General features: G+C 44.6%; 1 protein-coding gene across 1 annotated transcript in view; it reads left to right on the forward strand.

Annotated features, from left to right (window-relative positions):
• Positions 1-21,412, forward strand: part of LOC122935156 (vomeronasal type-2 receptor 26-like) — a 62,735-nt gene extending 41,323 nt beyond the window's left edge. Inside the window, exon 3 of the mRNA XM_044290920.1 lies at positions 20,493-21,412. Coding sequence (XP_044146855.1) covers positions 20,493-21,412 — 920 coding nt within the window. The remainder of the gene's footprint in view (positions 1-20,492) is intronic.
• Positions 21,413-23,628: the final 2,216 nt, after the last annotated feature.

The following is a 23,628-nucleotide window of genomic DNA, read 5'->3' on the forward strand; positions in this document are numbered from 1 at the left end:
TACTCATTAGCACCTGTGCAGCAAATCCCTAATCAACTTTGAAATTGTGCAAAGATGCTTTACCTGCCAGTGGCCGATGTAGCGCATAAGATGCACGCACACTATGCCGCGCATTCCTTTGCCAATAACCCCTCGGGCGTGCATGCGGATGCCTAACAGACTCGGCACGGGCACAGGATTGTGCCAGCATGGACACCGCAACGGAAACCGCAGGAGACACCGGAGGCAGGACCGGCCGCAACGTATTGCCATCAGCCTGGCAATTCTGCCACAGAGATCCCCGCGGCCCTCCCCTCCGGCGCCCATGCGGACGCCCCACCGTGTCTGCTCACAAGGGAACCAAAATACAGAGTCCCTTACAGTGCCATTTTGCTAGTTTCCATTCCTCCAGGGGTTTAATATAAATATCATATAGAGGAATCCATATTTTTTATCATTCTCCATACAAGGTTTTTTGTAAAAGGGATAAAAATTGTTTAGATGGAATTAATCGATATAATTTTCACAAAAATTCCTTGGCGTCTGCATAAAGGTTACGTGCTCCTTCCCAGGAACGCTTCTCTGACCCATATCCCTTCCAGTGGACAAGGTATTCCAAGACTCCACAGCGTCTGCGGGAGTCCAAGATCCCCTGGACTTCATATTCATCATTGTTATCCACCTGAATGGGAGCGGGTGGCACCGGCACTCTGCCCACAGGGGTGTTGGCATGGTAGGGTTTCAGTGATACATGAAACACCGGAAGGATGTTAAATGAAGTGGGCAGGTTTAGTCTCGCCGCTACGTTGTTGACCATTGAGGCGATGGTGAATGGTCCCAAATAGAGAGGGCCCAATTTCTTGGACAGGCAGGTCAGTTTAAGGTGCTGAGAAGATAACCATACCCTATCCCCACTTCTGTACTTGGACTTCTGTACTTGGGGTTCTCTGTACGTCTCCGATCGGCCTGAGTCTTTTGCTGTTGCTGGTGTTAAAGATGTGTGAATTTTATTCTATATTTTGTATCTCTAGGACTGTAATGAGTTAACTTCTTCTTCTTCAAGTGCCTCCCACCCCCCTCTTTGTTACAAGACTGGAGAAGGGGGGGGGGGCAAAGGGCTGTGCTGTGAGAAGGGTCTGTTTTCCCATCTTTGTACAGGTGTATAGATTGTGGAGGAATGCATAAGCCAATGATATGTCTTGATGATATGTATACACTGCCTATAGAGAAGCACCTCCTTGAAGTGTCACATATGACGTATGCAGTATTCTTGTTAAAACGCCATTACAAAATGGCGACGATAACCAGATGTCTACATTAGTTCACATTCCAAAGTAGTGCCCAGTGCGCAGAAGCCAGGGTGATATCTCCTCTCTCTTATCTCTTTTTCCTTTTTGACCAATGAAACAATGCTTAAGCTTCAGAGAGGACTGCCCTCTTCTGAAGATGTATATACCGCTTACCCATGTAATAAAAGTTAGAGATTGCTTTGAACAGCTTCTGTGTCAGTGTCCAGTCTCTCAACCACGCGTGGATATTAATCCCCTGGGGGTACATTGATTTGGAGCACCAGAGTGTATCTCAAATGCTCTAATTTAGGGCTGCTTTAACAAATGGCGACCACGAAGGGAACCCAAGGTGAAGGGACCATCAGCAGCCGACACACAAGAGGCCCCAGGACTTGACGAACGGCAGAGAGGAGATGGCCGGCTTTAATAGAACAGTAAGAATACTCTTACCCGCCTTTCTGACATTTAGTTTGTCACTTCATGTTGGCCTAGTCTGCTGTGAGGTGGTACCCATGTAAGTAAAGTAGTCGGCTAATATGCTGAAAGCCTGGGGTCCATAGAACCATAATCTGAATTGATAGATCACTCTGGTGTGTATATCTGTTTATGTGTGTCAGTATGGTCCGAGGAGTGAATTGAGCATGGACAGTAAGACCACAGACAAAGGGAGGGGACAGTAACCTCCTGGTTTGGAAGGGGGCACTGTAGCGCCGAGGTGTGGGACAAAGTAAACTCCGGCTGACCTGGCCAGGAAGACGGTGGAGGCTCATGACCCTTAGAAGGGAAGACTGCAGAGACATTCTCCACCTGACCTGACCCCCAGGAAGATGCGTGCGGAGCCTGCCTGACCCCTGGAGCAGGGGAAGACGTGCGGGGAGTCCCAGCTGACTAGTCAGACGTGATAGTCAGATTTGAGCCAACCAGAGGGGAGGGTGAATCCTTTGTCTGTGGAGGAAAGGGTTAAAGGTGCCTCTTTACTCCTCTGTTTTGAGTGTGTCAGTCTGAAATACTGCTGTTTAAATGGGTCAGTCCCAGTATTATGAAGAAGGAGAAAATACAGCCCCTAGCTAGCAGCGAGGGAAGAGGGAGATTATAGGATGTGATATTAATGGAGAATTGAAAGCTAAAATGTGAAAAAGAATGTTAGAGAAAGTGTGGCCCCAGACAGCAGGTCGCCCGGCTGGCAACAGGGATGAAAATCTGTAAGTATCTGTGAAGTTAGAGCTTACAGACTGTGGGCATCAGAACTCCTGTGATGTTGAGGGGGGGGGGGGTTTCTAATGAGTGAGAACACAGAGCAGTGTCAGGATGTTAATTGAGGGCACTAGCAAGAAAGAAAGTGCCCCAGTGTCTGCAATCAGAAAGGCGCTTGTGTTAAATGTTTAGAAATGAACTGGTTAAGTTTTGTTACCCTAATGATATGTGTGTGTTTAAATAGGGAAGATCCTAGCACTAGCATTGGAGATTACAGCAGTAAAAGATGGTCAGTTAATGGAAGTATTGTATCCAGTCTGAGCTACAGAGACTCACTGCCGCCTGCCTTCACACAGAAGCATTCCTGAGATAAGAAAAAAGGGGGGAGGGAATGAGGGAATCATGCAGAGTAAGTGATGTGTAATATATTATACAAGATGAAGATTTGTTCAATAATTTTCTTTCTTCTTTCCCAACCAGTGTAATGTGGGAATCCAGCTTTTAACAAAATGACTGTATGATTATAACATGTATATTGTTTTCTTATAAGATTTGATTAATCACTCTCCGCTCTTTTGTTATTAAAAACATTCCTATGGAAGCTTTATTACGTCCACTAACGTGGTTTGAAAGTTTATTGGTAGACCATTCAAGACACACCAAACTGATCTCCAGACTATACAAAAAACTAATCACGCCATTAAATATGGTCAAACCTGCCTTTATAGGCCATTGGGAGAAAGATTTGGAAGTGACATTTTCCCAAGACGAGGTCTCACAGCTACTATTACTACCCCACAAATCATCCAGATGTGTCCGAACCCAGGAAAATGGCTATAAAGTCTTGACCCGTTGGTATAGGACCCCAGACATCACCTGTCTATATAGCCTGAATGGGTCGGACAAATGCTGGAGGTGCGGAGTGCAAAGGGGCTCATTTCACCATATTTGGTGGTCATGCCCAGTTATACAGAAGTGGTGGATTGAGATTTTTAGTATAGCTAACAAAATTTGTAAATTGGAGATTTCAGTGTCACCCCAACTGACATTACTGGGATCCTATCCTTCCCGCTGTAGTGGGACCCCCTCCCGCCTTTTTCACTGCATGCTTAGTGCAGCTCGCCTCCTTATTCCGAAATTTTGGCTATCATCAGATATACCTTCCATATCTCATTGGACGGAGAAATTAGATCAAATATACAGGTTTGAAGAGATCTCGGCTTGGGAGAACCGGAGGTTTACCCCCTTTAGGTCTACCTGGAAAGCATGGTCCAACTTTAGGAAGTTTAATTAATACCTTATTTTATCTGCATCACTAATACACCATGTTCGCTCAAAATGGTGAGCCAAGCCAACTCATACTTAGCTGTTGGTTCACAGGGAATGTGAGTCTTCCCCAATGTGAAGTCTATCATACCTTCGTATCCAAGTAAATACAATGTATTCCTTCTATTGATCACCTGTCATCCAATGTGTAATTTTTACAAGATGTGTTATTTTTATAGCATGTACTTTATATGTATATTCCTTAACTCTCAATAAAAAATTTATATATAAAAAAAAAATAAGATTTGATTAATCACAGAGTGAAGACCAGAAGACATTGGAAAACACAGCACAATAGCGACAGACCATCAGCAATTCTGGGTGTGGTGTGGCTATCTGTTTCCAGGAAAGCTGTGTTTGTCTGTGCTGCAAGTTTTGGGATGAAACAAAGAAAGCTATGTGGCTGGGTTGGAAAACATAAATGATTCAGTGGAATGTGAATGGGTGTGGCTTTGAGTTGTAGTTGAGGCGAATATGTATGAAGACTGATGGATGTTTTTAGCAGAGCTGTGAATGCAATTCATATTTTTTGTATAAGGGCGTGGTTATGAGCTGTTTGTGAAAATGACTACATGAAAATGTGAATGCGTATGGAGTACAATATTTGTTTTTAAATAATATGCACATTGAGAATTTTATTTTATTTTTCTTGGAAGATTTTAGTTTTTTTATTGGTGCCAACAGTGTTGATTGAGCTGTACATTTTTTTTTTAAATTGAAGTCAATGAAAAGTTTCTTATGGGCCCTTTGTGTGTTCATGTCTGTATTGTCAGATCTGTTTGTTTCAATGTTTGAAGTTACGTGTTACATGTTAAGTGTTGTGCTTTACATCAGAGCTCTGTTCTTATGGACAGCTGGCATACTACTGACAGACAAAGGGAGGACCACAGCGTCTGACTGAAAGGGGTGGACTTAGATGACTCAGAGCGGAGGGAGGAGGATAGGAGTGGACGTTACAGACAACGACAGCCCTTGTGCTCATCCCCTAGTTATAAGACACTCCCATGGAAGATGAAGAAGTCCTGTTTTCCAGTATATTAATTCCGCAATAGGAAAAGTTGGATACTTCTGTAAGCCAAAATGCAGAGTAACATCAAGCAGCATTGGGTGGTTCAGTGGTGCCAACCATAGGTAGTGTTCCTTTGGAATTGCTTCGGCCCTGATGTCAAACGCCTCATTGAAGTGAAGGAAAAGTAAGTCTGCCACCCTATAATGGTCCTGGGAGATGGGCCTGCAGAGTCTGTGGGACCCAAATCCCAGAAGAGAGAGTGTTGTGCTGTGTGTGGTACTCCTGGTCCACACCACAATGGAGGATTGTATTCTATGTTGACCATGCCTGGATCACTGTCCGTCCCCAAAGACACCCATTTTTTTTGTCATAAGGAAAACACAAAGACAGGCGAGGGGGGAGGATTTAGATCAAGATTAGGAAACAGGAAATCCAGTATCGGCTCTACTTTTAAACATTTTTAGCAGAATCAGTCTGGCCCAATAGTATCCCTCATTCTGGGTGATCAAACAAGTAGTTCCGTTTTTTATTGACACTGGAGCAGCCAAGACAGTTGTGCACAGCAAACATGGCCTCCCCTGATTTACTCTCCAAGGACACCAGTCTTTGGGTGGAAGTGGATGGGAAAGTAGTACGCTCCCTTTTCAACAGAAACCATCCATACTAGATTTGCCCCTGACAAAGATGCGCTTGCCCGTTTGCTGGTCAGTGGTAACGCCCCTTGTTGCCTCCTGGGTGCAGATTTGCTTGCAAAAGTACATGCTAGTATCTCATATCAGGAGGACGGCACTGTGAAGCTTACAGGTGCCCTCAACGACCAGGAACTTTGTTTGTTGGCCATTAGTGATAAAATTCCCAGGTCCATGTTTGTATTAGTACTCCCAGAAGCTGAGAAAAGCAAACCACTCACCATTGGATGGTACATGACCTACATGCCGTTAATGAAGCCACAGTTTCTAACACCCACATCGTGCCCAATACACACACACACCTTGTTGGCTCAGGTTCCCATTACCTCATACTCACTCCACTGTGATTGATTTGTCCTTTTTCCCTACCGCCTCACAGATGAGGTGGTAGATTCTTTTTATGCCTAGAACTGGCAATTTTGTGTTCCCCCACACTGAGCCTATCAGATTATTACATTTGGATTGTATTGTTATGAAGTGAGTGGCCATGACTCAGCTGTCCTCACCCAACTGCATGGCCAGCAATAACACCCCGTAGCATATTATTTAGTGTCAGACTTGATCCCGTGGCCAGAGGTACCCCTTTCTGCATCAGAGCTGTAGTAGTTGTACTAGCTATGCTTGATGAAAGCTCTGAGATAGTTCTGAACCACAAAGTGAAGGTGATATTACATCTATCCTCATGAACGTACTATCCAAATAATTGTTTTGTTGCCTGTTATTTTAGAATGCAGTGTTCCATTATGTTGCCTGACAATGTTGCTCTCCAAAGGTGTAATACTTTGGACCCAGCCACCCTGTTGCCTCTGGACCAAGGGGGAGGGAAGAGTTAGGGCACGACACTTTAAACTTTTCTTCCAGATTCAAAGGAAGAGGCTCCTGACTGTCTGCAGATGATGTCACAAGTGGTAGTGGGATTTGGTAAATCAGCCATTAGGTAATCTAGATCATGTGCTCTTTGTGGATGGATCGAGGTATGGCCAGGATGGCAGGTACTACACAGATTGGGCAGTGGTGATTAAACGTGAACTACCACACATGTCTGCTCAAGAAGTGGAGCTAAAAGACTCTGAAGATGGCTTGCAGATATGCAGATGGAAAAACAGCCAACATTTACATTGATTCCAGGTGTGCTTTTGGGATAGCCCATGACTATGGGCCCATATGGAAAGCCAGAGACTCCTTGATCGCTTCAGGTAAACCCATCGAAAATGGGGAAGCAGGTCTCTGATGGAAGCCCTCTTGTCACTAACATGAGGGGTGATGATAGCAACGAAAGGCCACTGTAAACAGATGCAGAGGAGGCAAAGGGGAAAGCCACGGCAGATCAGGTGGCAAAAATGGCTGCCAAATTACCTAAGCAGATCCCTGTCTTAAGTGGCCACAGTTCAGGTCCCTGAAAGAACTCCTCCTGTCTCCCGAAAGTTCTTAAGACCTTACAGAACCAGATGGGGAAGGAGGAAAGGGACTGGTGGATGGAAAAGGGGGGACTACAAATAAGAAGGGAAACTTTGCCTTCCCAGGCCCCTCTACTCCACGATGCCACAGGCAACCCATGGAGTGATGCACCAGACAAAAACTGCTATGTTTGATTTAGTACGTAGCATATGGTACACCCCAGGGTTCAGCACTGTAACAGTCAGACATACAACAGTCAGGATAAATGATTTGTGCCCAGAACAACGTGGTTAAGGTACCCAAGAAACACGTCTTGCTTTTTGTATCTGTTTTAACGTTTGCAGTCTACCTTCAACTACCCAAGGTGGGCATGTATGAGTATGTATTGATATGTGATGACTTGTTTTCAGGTTGGCCAAAACCGTACCCAAAGAAGTAAAGAAGATTATGGTCGAAGTTGTGTGCAGTTATGGGGTACCTTAGATCATTGAAAGTGACACAGGTGTTCACTTCACAGGTGAAGTGCTGCAGGAGATGATGAAGGTTTTGGGTGTAGGACAGGCCTTACATGCTTCGTACCATCCACAAAGCAGCAGTAGAGTAGGAAAAAGGAACTGAACGGGACGCTAAGTTAAAGATTCAAAAAGCCTTAATAGAGTGCCTGCTGGTAGCCCTCTTTTAGTAAGATATACGCCTAACCGTGAGACAGGCCTTTGTCCCTATAAGGTCCTTTTTGGGTCAGCCCCTAGGACAGGATTTTATTTCCCACAGCAGCTCCAGATGCAACATGGTTGTCTGACAGATTATGTGATCAGTTTTGTACAAGCATTTGACTAAAGTACATTTTCGAGCTTTTGCTTCACTTCCAGGTTTTGATAAAGTACCAGGAACCCACCCACTTGTGTCTGGAGATTGGGTGGTAGTAAAAGACACGTTAGAAAAGTCCTAAAACCCTGGTTTGATGGTCCATTCCGAGTGTTGTTGCCCACAAGCACAGTGAAGCTCAAAGAAAAGCATAATTGGATTGATTTCAAGGAAGTGTTGAGACTGGTTTTCCCTTGTGTGACTGTTGATCATGACTCAAAAGAATATGGAAAAATTGTATGAAAACTTTCATCCAGAAAATCAGGAGCACTGATGACCTCCAGTCTCCCCGATATAATGTCAACGCCAGTTAGGAAAAGATCATCTGACTTCCCCGTGCTCAAATCCAGTGTCACGGGAGGCTGTTCACTAGGAATGGCTTGTCGTGGAAGCTGGTGAAGAGGAGGCGGAGCATTGGGACAGATGTTTAGGTTTAGGGAGAGAATGAAATTCAAGGGGGGACTGTTAAAGATGTGTGAATTTTATTCTATATTTTGTATCTCTAGGACTGTAATGAGTTAACTTCTTCGTCTTCAAGTGCCTCCCACCCCCCTCTTTGTTACAAGACTGGAGAAGAGAGGGGGAGGGCAAAGGGCTGTGCTGTGAGAAGGGTCTGTTTTCTCATCTTTGTACAGGTGTATAGATTGTGGAGGAATGCATAAGCCAATGATATGGCTTGATGATATGTATACACTGCCTATAGAGAAGCACCTCCTTGAAGTGTCACATATGACGTATGCAGTATTCTTGTTAGGATAAACGCCATTACAAAATGGCGATGATAACCAGATGTTTACATTAGTTCACATTACAAAGTAGTGCCCAGTGCGCAGAAGCCAGGGTGCTATCTCCTCTCTCTTATCTCTTTTTCCTTTTTGACCAATGAAACAATGCTTAAGCCTCAGAGAGGACTGCCCTCTTCTGAAGATGTATATACCGCTTACCCATGTAATAAAAGTTAGAGATTGCTTTGACCAGCTTCTGTGTCAGTGTCCAGTCTCTCAACCACGAGTGGATATTAACCCCCTGGGGGTACATTGATTTGGAGCACCAGAGTGTATCTCAAATGCTCTAATTTAGGGCTGCTTTAACACTGGGTAGTGCGGAGCTTCCGCACTAGGATACGTAGCAAACCCGGGAGACGACGGAGGCGCTGGGCCACTTCAGGTACGGGAATGTCCACCGGAAGTTCTGGAAGCGTCAAGGGATGGTATCCGTAATTCGCATAAAAGGGTGAGAGTCCCGTAGAGGTATGCTGCTGTTGATTGTATGCATATTCTGCCAGAGGGAGAAGGTCCACCCAGTCGTCTTGTAGGTATGACGAATAGCATTGGAGATACTGCTCCAAGGTTTGGTTTGTCCTCTCCGTCTGGCTGTTGGACTGGGGATGATAAGCAGAGGACAGGTTGCGGGTGATGTGGATGCTGCAGCAAAATTGGCTCCAGAAACAGGAGGTGAACTGCGAACCCCGATCAGATACAATAGAGGAGGGGTGTCCATGTAGGTGGAACACGTGCTGTAGAAACAATTTTGAGGTATGTTGGGCTGTTGGAAGGCCGGTAGTTGGAATAAAGTGGGCCATCTTGGTTCATCTATCTACTACAAGATCGTAGTGTGGCCCTGTGAAGGAGGTAAGTCCACCACAAAATCCATGGCGAGGTCCCTCCAGGGCACCGTTGCCATGGGTAGAGGTTGTAGTGGGCCGACTGGCCGGGTGTGGGGTCTCTTGTGCATGGCACAGATAGTGCATGAGCCCACAAAGGACCGTACATCTGCCGTACATCTACTCTAAGGTATTGCTTATTCCCCTGTGAGCTGCGGTTGGGTGGTCGTGATGATGTTGCAGGATCAGTACCCGATGGGAAGTAGGCACGTAGATCTTTCCCTGATGGTAACGTAGACCCTGCCTTTGTGGCAGGTGTGCTGCTTCTGACGGTACGGTCACGCTGGCTTGTCGGATCTCTTCGAGTAATGAATGTTGTGTTGCCAAAAAGTAGGTGCTTGGAAGGATGGTTTCTGGAGGTGAAAACACGGCCTCTGTGTCGTGAAGACGGGAGAGGGTATCAGCCTTCCCGTTCTTTGATCCAGGACGATATGCTATCTGGAGGGTGAAGCGGGAAAAGAAGAGGGCCCACCTAGCTTTCCGGGGCCGTAACCTCTTAGCAGTACGAAGGTATTCTAGGTTACGGTGATCAGTATAGACAGTTACCGGGTGCTTGGCTCCCTCCAGCAGATGCCGCCACTCCTCCAGCGCATTTTTTATGGCCAGTAGTTCCCTCTCGCCCACATCGTAGTTTTGTTCGGCCTTGGTTACCTTGCGGGAGTAGAACGCCACTGGGTGTAGGAGTTTTTTCTCCCCTTGTCTTTGGGAGAGAACTGCCCCGACTGCTTTCTCTGAGGCATCTGTCTCCAGGTAGAAGGGAAGAGCAGTGTCAGGCTGCGCCAGTACCGGAGCTTGTGTGAAGATCCTTTGGAGGGTTTGAAAGGCCTTATGACTGGCAGGGGTCCATACAAATGGAACGTTGTTCCCGGTTAGGACCGTAATAGGAGCGCATATGGCCGAAAAATTCTGGATGAAGCGACGGTAGAAATTCGCAAAACCCATGAATTGTTGGACTATTCATCGGTTTCGTGGGATAGGCCATTCTAGGACGGCCTGAACCTTCTTGGGGTCCATCTCCACTTTTCCGGGGAACAGTATGTATCCCAAGAATTTAATAGAAGGAACCTCAAAGATGCTCTTCTCCAGCTTCCCATAGAGTCGGGGTTGTCCGAAGGGGCTGGAGGACTACCTTCACATGTCTCTCATGCTGCTGGAGTGTGTGGGAAAAAATAAGGATGTCATCCAGATACACTACCACATATGTGTCCAGAAGGTCGCGGAAGACATCGTTGATTAAGCTTTGGAAGGTAGCTGGGGCGTTGCAAAGCCCGAAGGGCATTACCAGATACTTATAATGGCCGAATCTGGAACAAAAAGCCTTCTTCCATTCATCGCCCTCACGGATCCGCGCAAGTTTATAGGCCCCCCGGAGGTCGATCTTGGAGAACACTTTGGCATCCTTCACTCGGTCCAGGAGATCAGGGATGAGAGGGAGAGGGTATTTATTTTTCCTGGTGATGTTGTTAAGGCCCCGGTAGTCCACACAGGGCCGAAGACCCCCGTCCTTCTTCCCCACAAAAAAGATACCTGCACCGACTGGGGAGGTGGACGGGCGGATGAAGCCCTTCGCCAGGCTTTCCTCAATTTAATCCCTCAGGGCCTGGGTCTCGGGCTCAGACAAGTTGTATAACCGTTCGTACGGCAGCGGGGCCCCGGAGAGTAGATCAATGGGGCAGTCATAAGGTCTGTGGGGAGGAAAGGTGTCTGCCCCCTGCTTTCTCAAAGACATCCGCATATTCTTCGTATTTAGTAGGTAATACCCGAGGAGATGAGGCCAGGACCAGCAGAGAGCCAGGAGCGGAGGAGATGCAGTGGGATAAGAGGACTGAAATGTGACACGTCCCAGGGCCCAGTCTATTTGGGGGTTGTGCTTTCTAAGCCATGGGATGCCCAAGATAACAGGAAATAAAAGAAGAGGGTACGATGTCTCACACAATCTCTTCACGGTGGTGGCGACCAATGGAAAGGGTAAGAGGGTGTGATTCCAAAGAGACAGGTCCGGTTTTTAATATACTGCCGTCCACCATGTGGAGTCGGGATGGGTGTTCCTTGGGGCGCAAGGGTATTCCTAGCTGCGTGGCAAGTTTGGAATAAAAAAAACAGCTGCTTGCGCCCGAATCGATTAAGGCCGTGAGTTCATGGCCAGTTCCGTTCAGCTGCAGATAAACACATAGAGTTAGATGTGAAGAACCGTGGTATACAGGTATGTACAAGAACACAGCAGATCTGACAGTCCTACCTGTAGGTGGTTTGACAGGACAGTCTCTCAACATATGCCCGGATTTGGCACAGTAGAGGCAGAGATTGAGAGTCCGCCTTCTGGACCTCTCAACTGCTGAGAGTGGACCCCTGACTACTTCGACCTGCATTGGTTCATCCGGGGTGAGGTCTCCCACTGTGGAGGATTGCCCAAGGACTGAAACGAGAAGAGGATTGGATCGCCGTGCAGGAGGAGGCAAAGCATGCTGTCTCTCCGTCCTTCATTCCCGGAAACGGCGGTCCAGTTGGGTAACCGTGCTAATCATCCCTTCCAGGACCTCCGGGACCCCGATATGGGCAAGTTCGTCTTTTAATTGGTCCGACAGTCCGATCCGGAACTGATCGATAAGGGCCACTTCATTGAGTCCGGTATCTGGTGCGATCTCCCGGAACGCCGTAATGTAGTCCTCCACTGGACGCCTTCCTTGTCTCAGGGAACGGAGAGTGTCCCTAGAGGTGGAAGCATGCAGGGGGTCGTGAAAGAGTGCCTGCATGGTGGCGGAAACAAAGGAGCCCCAAGAGGACAGCACTGGGCTATCAGTTTGCAGGAGCTGATGGGCCCAGGTCTGTGGGGGTCCCGTGAGCAGGGAGATAGCTGTCCGTACTTTGACGTAGTCCGAGGAGTAAGTGCGGGGTTTCAAGGAGAACAGTAGCTCACAGGAAATAATAAACAAACTGCATTTCTTCCTGTCTCCAGAAAAGCGTTCTGGTAGGGCCACGGCTGGTTCACTGTTCACCACTTCTAGTGAGGTGCGTGGAGTGGGAGGAGGAGAGGGTGGTAGTGCAGTGAACTGGACCTGGCGCAGCTCCTGGGCATGCATTCTCCCTAATAGGTGTGCATGGCTGGCCTGCATGTCCTGAAGGGCTTGCGCCATCATCGTCAGTTGTTCGGACAAAGAAGGGGCACCGTCTGCAGATCCCGCAGATTCCATGGTTTGGCAGCGGTGACGGTTCTAGAGGTGGAACATACTTTTTGAGTAACGACTTATGGAAGACGTTATGGATTTTAAGATTTTGAGGTAGCTCCAGGCGAAAAGCCACGGGGTTAATGATGGCTACTATTTTGTAAGGACCAATGAACCTAGGATCCAGTTTCCAAGAGGGAACCTTTAACTTAATATTCCTAGTATATAACCACACATAGTCATTCACTCCTAGGTCCAGACCTCTAGGTTTTCAGACACAATACACCTTAGGGATGTCTCAAGGTTTTGGTTGGTACGCTCAGTCTGTCCATTCGACTGAGGATGGAAAGCTGAGGAAAAGGACAAGTGTACCCCCAAACGGGAACAAAAGCTTTCCAAAACATAGAAATAAACTGGGTTCCCCGATCCGAAACAACATCGGAAGGGACCCCGTGAAGCTTCACGATTTCACTGATGAATACCTGAGCAAGAGTCTTAGCATTAGGTAGTGTGGGTAACGCAATGAAGTGTACCATTTTGCTAAACCTGTCCACTACTACCAAGATAACTGTTGGACAAAGACAAAGGTAAGTCAGTGATGAAATCCATTGACAGATGTGTCCATGGCCTATTGGTAATGACAAGTGGCAATAAAGACCCTGTAGGACGTGTATGAGAGACTTTAGCGCGTGCACAAGTAGAACAAGCAGACACAAAATCCATTACATCCTGACGCAACCTTGGCCACTAGTCATGTCAGTAAGGGGTTTGACAATCACAGAATTTTTTTTAATTAATTTTCTATAGAAATTTGCGAAACCCAAGAACCGTTGCAGTGCTTTAAGGTTCTCAGGAAGATCCCAATCTAAAATTGCCGGGACTTTCCTAGGATCCATATGGAAACCTGAATCAGATAATAGATATCCCAAGAACTGTATTTCCTGAACGGCGAAAACACTTTTCAATTTTCGCATTTTATTTATTCGTCCGTAGGACCTGCAGTACCTGTCTGACATGTACCCTGTGTGTCTTCAGATCAGACGAGTAAATTAAAATATCATCTAGGTATATCACCACAAACCTGCCGATAAGATGACTAAACATATCATTAATAGTGTTGAGCTCGAATATTCGAATAGCGAATATTAATCGCGAATATCGTAACTTCGGAAATTTGCGAATATTACAAATATAGTGCTATATATTCGTTATATATTGAATATTCGTCAATTTTTAACATCTGAAAACATGATTCCTCCCTGATTCTTTCTTGTGGGTCAATAAGCCATTGGCCCACAAGCAACTTAAGCAGGGGGGAATCATGTTTTTATATGGAAAATAAAATGACCAATATTCTAAAAAACAAATACATATCAATATAGTATATATATTCGTTATTTAGAATTTTGGCATTATTTTTTTCCTATCTGTACAGTTGTTCGCATACTCCTCCCCGACAAGCGTGGAACGCCTGTGGGTTAGAAAATACCATTGCATCTGAGTTTTCCCTGAGATCGTGAAAACTTAGATCCGATGGTATATTCTAACCCACAGGCGTTCCCATGGTTACGGGGACGCTTGTCGGGGAGCAGTATGCCAAAGTGGAATAACAGTACACATTGGGAAAAAAAAAGACGAATATTCTAAATAACGAATTTATTTGCTCTATTGCTATAAATTCGTCTTTTAGAATATTCGTAAAATACACATATAGACTGCAATTTAGCTAATATACTGCTATAGTAATTTTTTTAATAGTGTACATATTTTCCAAAACTGAAGTTCAGAAGAGGCATAAAAATGACACAAAAAAATAAATAAAGATTATAGCACTATATTACCTAAATTACAATCTATATGTGTATTTTACGAATATTCATAATATTGCTCTAACTTCGTCTTTTAGAATATTCGTAATATTCTAAAAGACAAAGTTATAGCTATATATAGAATATTTGTAAAATACACATATTAGCCTTGCCATAGTCATAGGAACGTTGCCTTATACTGTCAAAAGAAAAATCGCAATATGCGAATAATTAAATCGGATATTATTCGTGATAAATAGAATAATGACGAATATTCTATTTCAACGAATATAAGACAAGTATTCAATCGAATATTCGTGAAATATCGCAAAACCGAATATGGCACCTCCCGCTCATCACTAATCATTAACAAAATGTTGGAAGACAGCAGGAGCATTGGTCAGACCGAAAGGCATGACTATATTTTCAAAATGCGCCCCCTGGGTGTTAAAAGTCTTTCACTCATCTCCTTCCTTGATAAGAATCAGATTGTAGGCCCACCTAAGATCAAGTTTGGAGAACCACCTAGCACCCGCAATCTGATTAAACAGGTCAGGAATGAGAGGAAGAGGGTATGGGTCTCGGATGGTTATCCGGTTTACTTCGCGGAAATCTAGGCAAGGACGCAGGCCCCCATCTTTCTTTTTAACAAAGAAAAACCCTGCAGCCACAGGTGATGAAGAGGGTCTGATGTGTCCCTTAGCCAAGCTCTTGGAGATATAATCTTTCATGGCTTGTCTCTCGGAACCCAAAAGATTATATAACCTGGTCTTTGGTAATTTTGCACCGGGAATCAAGTTAACCGGGCAATCATAAGGACGGTAAGGTGGTAACTTCTGACACCCCTTTTCAGAGAAAACGTCCTCAAAGTCCGAAACAAATGTAAGTAGAGTAGCTATGGAGGCGACTAAGCAGTTGCTATTTAAGCTATTTTATCTGCAATGCTCACTCCACTCCAATATCTCCCTGGCCTGCCAATCCACCACTGGATTGTGCGCTACCAACCAGAGAAGACCCAATACCACAGGAGAGGGAAGGCCCTCCAGAACATAACATGATAGACACTCGTTATGGTGGTCCCCTACCCGAAGGTGTAAGGTTTCTCTGAGACAGAGGAGCAGAGTCAATAGCGAAAATGGGAATAGGTCTCTGTAGCGTACAGAACGATAAACCCATAGTATGGGCAAACTGGGCATCTATCAAATTTACTACTGCTCCACTGTCTAGGAAGAAAGAAATAGTCTCAGTCTTAATACCAATAACAACAACCGCTGGCAACACAAATTAATATGTTCGTATGGAGGAAACGTATACCCCCCGGCTGACATCCTCCACACAGCCTGGGGTTATTAGTTTTCCTACTGTCATTTGTTTTTTAGTATGGAAGGACAGACAGAAAAAAACAAACCCCACACCTACGGCGAGCCTCAGGAGGACAGACCTGACAAGTAGTTCCTCCTAGCTGCATAGGCTTGTCTAGGTCCGTACAGACTAGTTGCTGCTTCGGAGGGGTTTCTTATTGCTCATCTCTTTCAATCTGTCCCTAAAACGTCGATCTATTCTGATAGTAAGGGACATAACAGCATCAAAGGAAAAGGGGGTCTCATACAGTGCAAGCGCATCCTTAACCCCTTCGGATAACCCAGAGCAAAACTGACTCCTGAGAGCCGGATCGTTCCACTGGGTATCCGTAGTCCACCTACGGAACTCTGAGCAATACTCATCTGCTGGCCGATCTTCCTGTAGGAGTCTCCGTAACTTCATATATGAGACCCAAGGCCCCCAAAAATTCCTCCACAGACCGGAGAGCCGGAGTATCAGTTGGTAAAGAGAACGCCCAGGATTGCGGGTCCCCCTGAAGCAGGTAAATAACAATCCCCATCCGCTGTTCTTCATTACCAGAGGAGTAGGGGCACAGCCTAAAATATAATTTACAGGCCTCACGGAATGTCACAAATTTGTCCCTTCTCCCAGAAAATCTGTCAGGAAGAACAATCTTGGGTTCCGGAGCAACCTGGTTACCCATAGCAACTGCTGGACCTGCGGTCTGCTGCAATTGCTGCTGTTGCTGGAGGACCAACGCCTTCAATCCTGCTACCTCCAAAGACAGGCCTTGAAGTTGCTTTGTCAAAGCGGCAATAGGATCCATGCTGGATTCTAAATAGGCAGGGGGAAAAAAATATATATTTTTTTTCTTCTTCTTTTTGCACAAAATAACGGCCAGATATAATATCACGACCGGCGTGCCGATCACATACGTGACGCAAAGGGAGGGAGAAAGGGAAGGCCCTGTCCAAGGGAGAGGGAAAGATGGTGACCCCTAACTCACCTTGAGGCTGGCACCTGACTGCCCTGACGTCCCTAGACAGGTTTTTCACCCGTACGCCGATCACGTGCCTAAACCCTGGCTTTCCTTAAGATGAGCCCTACGTAGTGAATAGGGTGGTGGGAACACTAGTCCGCACTACTAACACTAAAGGGAAACACCAGTGAGAGGACAGACAATACTGACAAAACATATAATCCCAGGTGGGCAACAACAGCGGACAGCAAACAACCAACAGAGATCCGAAGGGTAATGCTCTGGTACGACTACCAGGAATAACAGCTACACAGCTACACAGCTCCAGTGGGTCAGTATAGAAGTCCAGGCAGGAAGCTCTATATTTGGCAACCAGTAAGTGGGAGAAGAGGGGAATATAAGGAGGTTGGGAGTGCCTGACAATAAACAGCTAAGGAGAAGAAGCTACGGATCCCTGAGTGAGACAAAAAGGATTGCAAGGCAAACACAGAAAGCTACCATTAAGTAACAGCGTGATCTTTAGACATAGAGTGCGCAGCCACCCGCTGCAACTTCCTGACCCCGGGTATAACGGAGTCAGACGTGGCTCATCACACCCTCGTGACAACGAGCAATCCAATAAGCACAGAAACAAGGAACCAGGAACACACATAGTGAGTCGAAGACTATCACTGGCACTGGTGTATGGCCAGGAACAGGTTTAAATAGAGCACCAAGTCCCTGGATCAGAACCTGATAGGTCCATTACTCGGATCTCCATTAGTCAGAAACACTAGCACACAGTAACAGAGCAGCTGAGCATTCAGCCCATTGCTAATATCCCCCAGCACACGGCAGCTGCAAGAAGAAACAGAGTATTGCATCCTGTTGCTAAGGATGCTGTCGCGTCACCAGGGGGCCTGGCTCCAGCAGCGCTTTTCGAAATGACTGTGCCCTTTCTGTGGACTTCTGGGAGGCAGATTGGGACAGTGGCTGGAAATGGCCCAGTGTGCTATCATTGTACCATATCTGGTCCAGCCTCCAGTATACTGTTATAACGGGAATTCAGTGAGGCAAGTGGCGCCACCACCCAAATGTAATTCTGCTATAAATGTGGCATTAATAGCTGTATATAAAAATTGTCTAGTTTTTAAAATTTCACGCAGTTCCAAGCCTTCACTCAAATGTAATTCTGCTACATGACAATAATACTTCAAAATTGTTCTTCCCAGCTCTCTATAAAATTTGAAGTTTTGAAAATGTTGCCCAGTTCTGCACCTTCACAGAAATGTAATTCTTCTCTATGGCATTGGTACTTTTGGCCATTTGTCTGTAAAAACTGTCGCCCATTTCCGTGTCTTTACTCATATTTAATGATGCTATATGATATTTACACTTGGTTGAACTTGATGGACTTATGTCTTTTTTCAACCATATTAACTATGTAACTTCTAGCCTTCTCTAGTTTTGTGTACCTTAAAATTGTTTAAAATTGTCTCGTTCTCTACATGACTGTGTGTGCCCTTCCTCCAGCACATACTCTGTTAACATGCAGTGGGTGTGGATCCATTTTACCAATGAACCAGTTTGGTTAGGAATATCACTAAGGGCATGATCCTGCTAGTCCTTTGGTATTCACGCTTTAACCCCTGGATCCGGATTTTGCTGAGGAGGAGCCACCAAACCACTACCAATTCAAATGGTTCTAGTGCATTTGGTGGCTGACCAACAGGGTCGGACACACCAGTGAAAAGCACTGAAGGATCAGGTAATATGTGTAGTCAGGAGATGGGCCGAGGTTAGAGCAGGCAGCATACAAGGATATCCGTGAGGCAATGCTGAGATCAGGACAGGTGGCAGTAGGGTAATCCAAGAAACAGGTTTAGGTCAGGGAAGGCAACTAGAAGTCAGAGTCGGTAGTCAGGCTGGAGTAAGGTAAATGGGTAGTCAGACAGAAAATAAACGTTTGCATTTTACCACAGACAAGAAAACCTAAAACTCAAGCTCCCTATCAGAGGGGAGGGCAACTTAAATACCTAGGGACAGGGTGGGAAAGGATTTGGACGTGCGCATGCAAACCTTTCAAGAGGCTGAGAGTAAGCATGCATGTGCACTATAGAGCAAGCCTGGAAGCCTTTAAAGTAGGATTGGCTCGCAGAAGACCATGGTGGGTGGAACCAGAGCTGTGGAAGGAAGAGGAGTGGGGCCACTGTGAGTAGTGCAGTGCCTGGGCCTACAGGAAGGAGTGAGGCAGCGGTGGGCAAAGGATATCTGTACAACACTATTTCCTGACCCCGTGGACTTCTGGGGAGGAAAATTGAAACAGTGACTAGAAGTAGCCCACTTTGCTATTGCCGAATTGTCTTGTCAATACTTCACTGTGATTTCAGAGAGAGGTTTCAGCTCGGCAGGTGCCGCTATTACACCCAAATAGGCAACATTGTCCTGCACCATTGTCAAAAACATTACCTTTATCAAAATAAATCAGACACATGGATGCATGAGGATTTGCACACATTTTACCATGATGACAATGAATAGATCTGCTATTGTTGACAGTAGATATTTATCACCAACCTAATGAAGCAACTGCTGATAAATGTATATGTATCCTAAGATAAATGTGAGTAAATGGGGCAGTTGTTCTAACACCATAACATGTCAGTAAAAAAACTGGCCATGAAATACAAAGAAATTGTAATCAAGGGAATGTTATGGCAGTTGGTGTGGAAACACTGTACCAACCAACCGGTTTGACTTTGGGCTAGATCTAAGGGTGTTATCCAGCCAGTCCGCAGGTATTCACCCTTTATCCCGAAACAAGGATTTAGATTTCACTGCAGGGAACCACCAGGCCGCTACCTTCTGGAATAATCCCAATGTGGTTGGGTAGCTGGCTTTTGGGAGTCAGAGACACTGGTTCAGGGCACCGAGAGATCAATCAAACTCATAGTCAGTGACAGGCCAAGGTCAGGACAGGCAGAATCCATGCAAATCTGAGAACCATAACCAAGGTCACGGCAAGCGACACTGGATCAATATGAAAAATCATGCACAGGTCAGGTTAGGCAACAGAGAAACAATCAGGAAATGGGCAGAGGTAGGCACACCGACCAGGGAAGGTGCCTTAAATATCTACTGGTTGCTAGTCATTGGTTGGTGAAGATTAGGATGTAAAGCAGCAGCAGTGAGCTTGAACCGCCCGTGTAACAGAGGAATTATCACATAATTAGGTTTAGTAAAAATGATGTATAGCTATTGAAGGTCCGCAGTGCAGTGTCCAGATGTCCTCTCCAAATATCCCAACAACCGATTACATACTATCAGAACACTTGTATATTTCATTATAGTCATAAAATAAGTATCACAATTAAAATTTCCTTTTGAGATAAATAAAAAAATACATGTAATGAAAGGATATTTAACCCAGCTCAGCTCCATGGGGAAGTAATCTAATCCTATTAAAAACAAAACCTCATGAAGCTTTATAAGGGTAAAGGTTCAAAGAATCTGGAGCCCCAATGCAAAGAGGCAAAATGAGAAAAACTGGCTACATCCTCAAAGGACACAAAATGTGGGTCATTAAAGGGGTTCTGTAGCTTTTTATTACTGGTCATGTATCCTTTGCAGAGATCATCAGCATCTGATCGGTGGGGGGTCGACACCCGGGAATTCTGCCGATCAGCTGTTTGAGAAGGCAGTGGTGCTGGATGTAGCACTGCAGCCTTCTTGCTGTTTCCCGCAGGCCAGTGATGTCATGACTACTACTATAAATTTACATTTCTGCCAAATTTACAATGGTAAAATATAATCATTTCTTGATTGCAGATATGGAAACATGCTTAGTGTGTCCTAACGATCACTGGTCAAATGGAAGAAGAGATTCCTGCGTTCCAAGACCAATTGAATTCCTGTCTTATGGAGACACACTGGGGTCATCTCTAATTATTATAACTCTTACATTTTGCCTTGTGACTATAGTTGTGTTGGGGATATTTATAAAAAATAAAGATTCTCCAATTGTGAAAGCCAATAACCAGAATCTCAGTTTCATACTTCTCCTCTCACTCATCTTCGCATTTTTATGTCCTCTCTTATTCATTGGACGTCCCTCAGATATATCATGTCTCCTCCGACAAGTGACTTTTGGAATCATTTTTAGCCTTGCAGTTTCTTCAGTCTTAGCTAAAACAGTGACTGTAGTCTTGGCTTTTCAAGCCATTAAACCAGGCAGGACACTGAGGCAGTGGATGAAGAGACACCTCTCCACATCCTTACTTGTTATAGGTTCATCTGGAGAAGTTTTGATCTGTGTCCTCTGGTTGTTTTATTCTCCACCATTCCCGGATTATAACACTGGACTAGAGGTTGGAAAGATAATCTTACAATGTATTGAGGGATCTGCCATTGCTTTCTACTTGTCCATCGGCTACATTGGATTTCTGGCAATGATGAGCTTTATTGTAGCTTTCTTGGCCAGAAGACTTCCAGACACCTTTAATGAGGCTCAGTACATCACCTTCAGCATGCTGGTCTTCTGCAGTGTGTGGATCTCCTTCATCCCGGCCTACCTCAGCACCAAGGGGAAGTACACGGTGGCTGTGGAAGTTTTTGCCATCTTATGTTCCAGTGCTGGACTTCTGGGCTGTATCTTCATTCCCAAATGTTACATTATTCTACTGAGACCAGAACTCAACACAAAGTCCAATATAAGGGTCATAAGAAGACATTGTACTGGAGAATTTTGAGTTGTGATATAATGTACAGTTGTAGCCGAGCTAAACTTGACTGTGATAACACATGGCACAGTCTTATCTTGGTTTTCTCGTGACAAAAGCCATTGAAATTCATTAAAAAGTTAGTTACCTTTCTCTTCCTATTCTTAACTTAATGCGTTAACCATCAAGTTTAGCTCGGCTGCATCTGTATTTATTACTCTTTTATATTTGTATTATTTAGTTATATATCTACTCTCGTATCGGTCTGGATCTTCCTCAATCAGTTTTTTTTTATTAAAGGGGTTATCCGAGTTAAATCAATATATGTTAAGGTGGTTTAAAACATTATTAATATACATTTCTAATGTACATTCATTATTTATTCTACTGTGTTGCCCTGCGTCTGGCGTTCTGTACTAGCCCCAGCTGGTAGCTCAAAACCACATCACAGAGGAAATCATTGTTCATAATATAGATATTGCTGTGATATAGCTTAGATACATATATGTGTCATATAGCTTAGATACATATAGGTGTCATATAGCTTAGATACATATAGGTGCCATATAGCTTAGATACATATAGGTCATATAGCTTAGCATCACAGGTGTCTACAACCTTGTAATCAGCCATTGGGCCTATATATATGGCTCCAGGTAATCACTGTGTTGTTTGGTGATATGGTGTGTACCACACTCGACATGGACCAGAGGAAGCAAAGGAAAGAGCTGTCTCAAGAGATCAGAAAGAAAATTATAGACAAGCATGTTAAAGGTAAAGGCTATAAGACCATCTCCAAGCAACTAGATGTTCCTGTGAGTACAGTTGCACATATTATTCATAAGTTTAAGATCCATGGGACTGTAGCCAACCTCCCTGGACGTGGCCGCAGGAGGAAAATTGATGACAAATCTAAGAGACGGATAATCCGAATGGTAACAAAAGAGCCTAGAAAGACTTCTAAAGAGATTCAAGGTGAACTTCATGCTCAAGGAACATCAGTGTCAGATCGCACCATCCGTCGTTGTTTGAGCCAAAGTGGACTACATGGGAGACGACCAAGGAGGACACCATTGTTGAAAACGAATCATAAAAAGCAAGACTGGAATATGCCAAACTACATGTTGACAAGCCACAAAGCTTCTGGGAGAATGTCCTGTGGACAGATGAGACAAAAATCGAAGTTTTTGCCAAGGCACATCAGCTGTATGTTCACAGACGAAAAAATGAAGCATATCAAGAAAAGAACACTGTCCCTACTGTGAAACATGGAGGAGGCTCTGTTATGTTCTGGGGCTGCTTTGCTGCGTCTGGCACAGGGTGTCTTGAATCTGTGCAGGGTACAATGAAATCTCAAGACTATCAAGGAATTCTAGAGAGAAATGTACTAGCCAGTGTCAGAAAGCTTGGTCTCAGTCGCAGGTCATGGGTCTTGCAACAGGACAATGACCCAAAACACACCGCTAAAAACACCCAAGAATGGCTAAGAGGAAAAAATTGGACTATTCTAAAGTGGCCTTCTATGAGCCCTGACCTCAATCCTATTGAGCATCTTTGGAAGGAGCTGAAACATGCAGTCTGGAAAAGGCACCCTTCAAACCGGACACATGTGTCATATAGCTTAGATACATATAGGTGTCATATAGCTTAGATACATATAGGTGTCATATAGCTTAGATACATATAGGTGTCATATAGCTTAGATACATATAGGTGTCATATAGCTTAGATACATATAGCAGTCATATAGCTTAGATACATATAGGTGTCATATAGCTTAGATACATATAGGTGTCATAGAGCTTAGATACATATAGGTGTCATATAGCTTAGAATAAATGAAATCCGCAGCACATCCAAGTAGTGAAGAAGTAAAAGAAGCTTTAATCACCAAGCATGCGACGTTTCAATCCTCTCAATGGGATTTTTCTCAAGCAGTGACATAGTGGGCAGTGCATAGTACATATTTAAACACATTGACATAATCAAACAATCAATGAGTAAATTACAATCATTTAAAGTGATATGGTTAAAAAGTTATGACAACAGCAGTGTTATCATTGTAAAGTAATATTTCATAAAACTACATCCAGTGTTACAGTGCAGACGATACCCGTATCAAATCCAACGTACAGTGTACAGATAAAATACAACAATGACAACCATAATTAATTCAGGTGTGTATCATTATAATAACTAAACAGTGCAGGTGTAGCTCAGTGGAATGATGAGTTAGATTGCAGGAA

Source organism: Bufo gargarizans, chromosome 4, assembly GCF_014858855.1.
Source record: "Bufo gargarizans isolate SCDJY-AF-19 chromosome 4, ASM1485885v1, whole genome shotgun sequence".
Taxonomy (NCBI): Eukaryota; Metazoa; Chordata; class Amphibia; order Anura; family Bufonidae; genus Bufo; species Bufo gargarizans.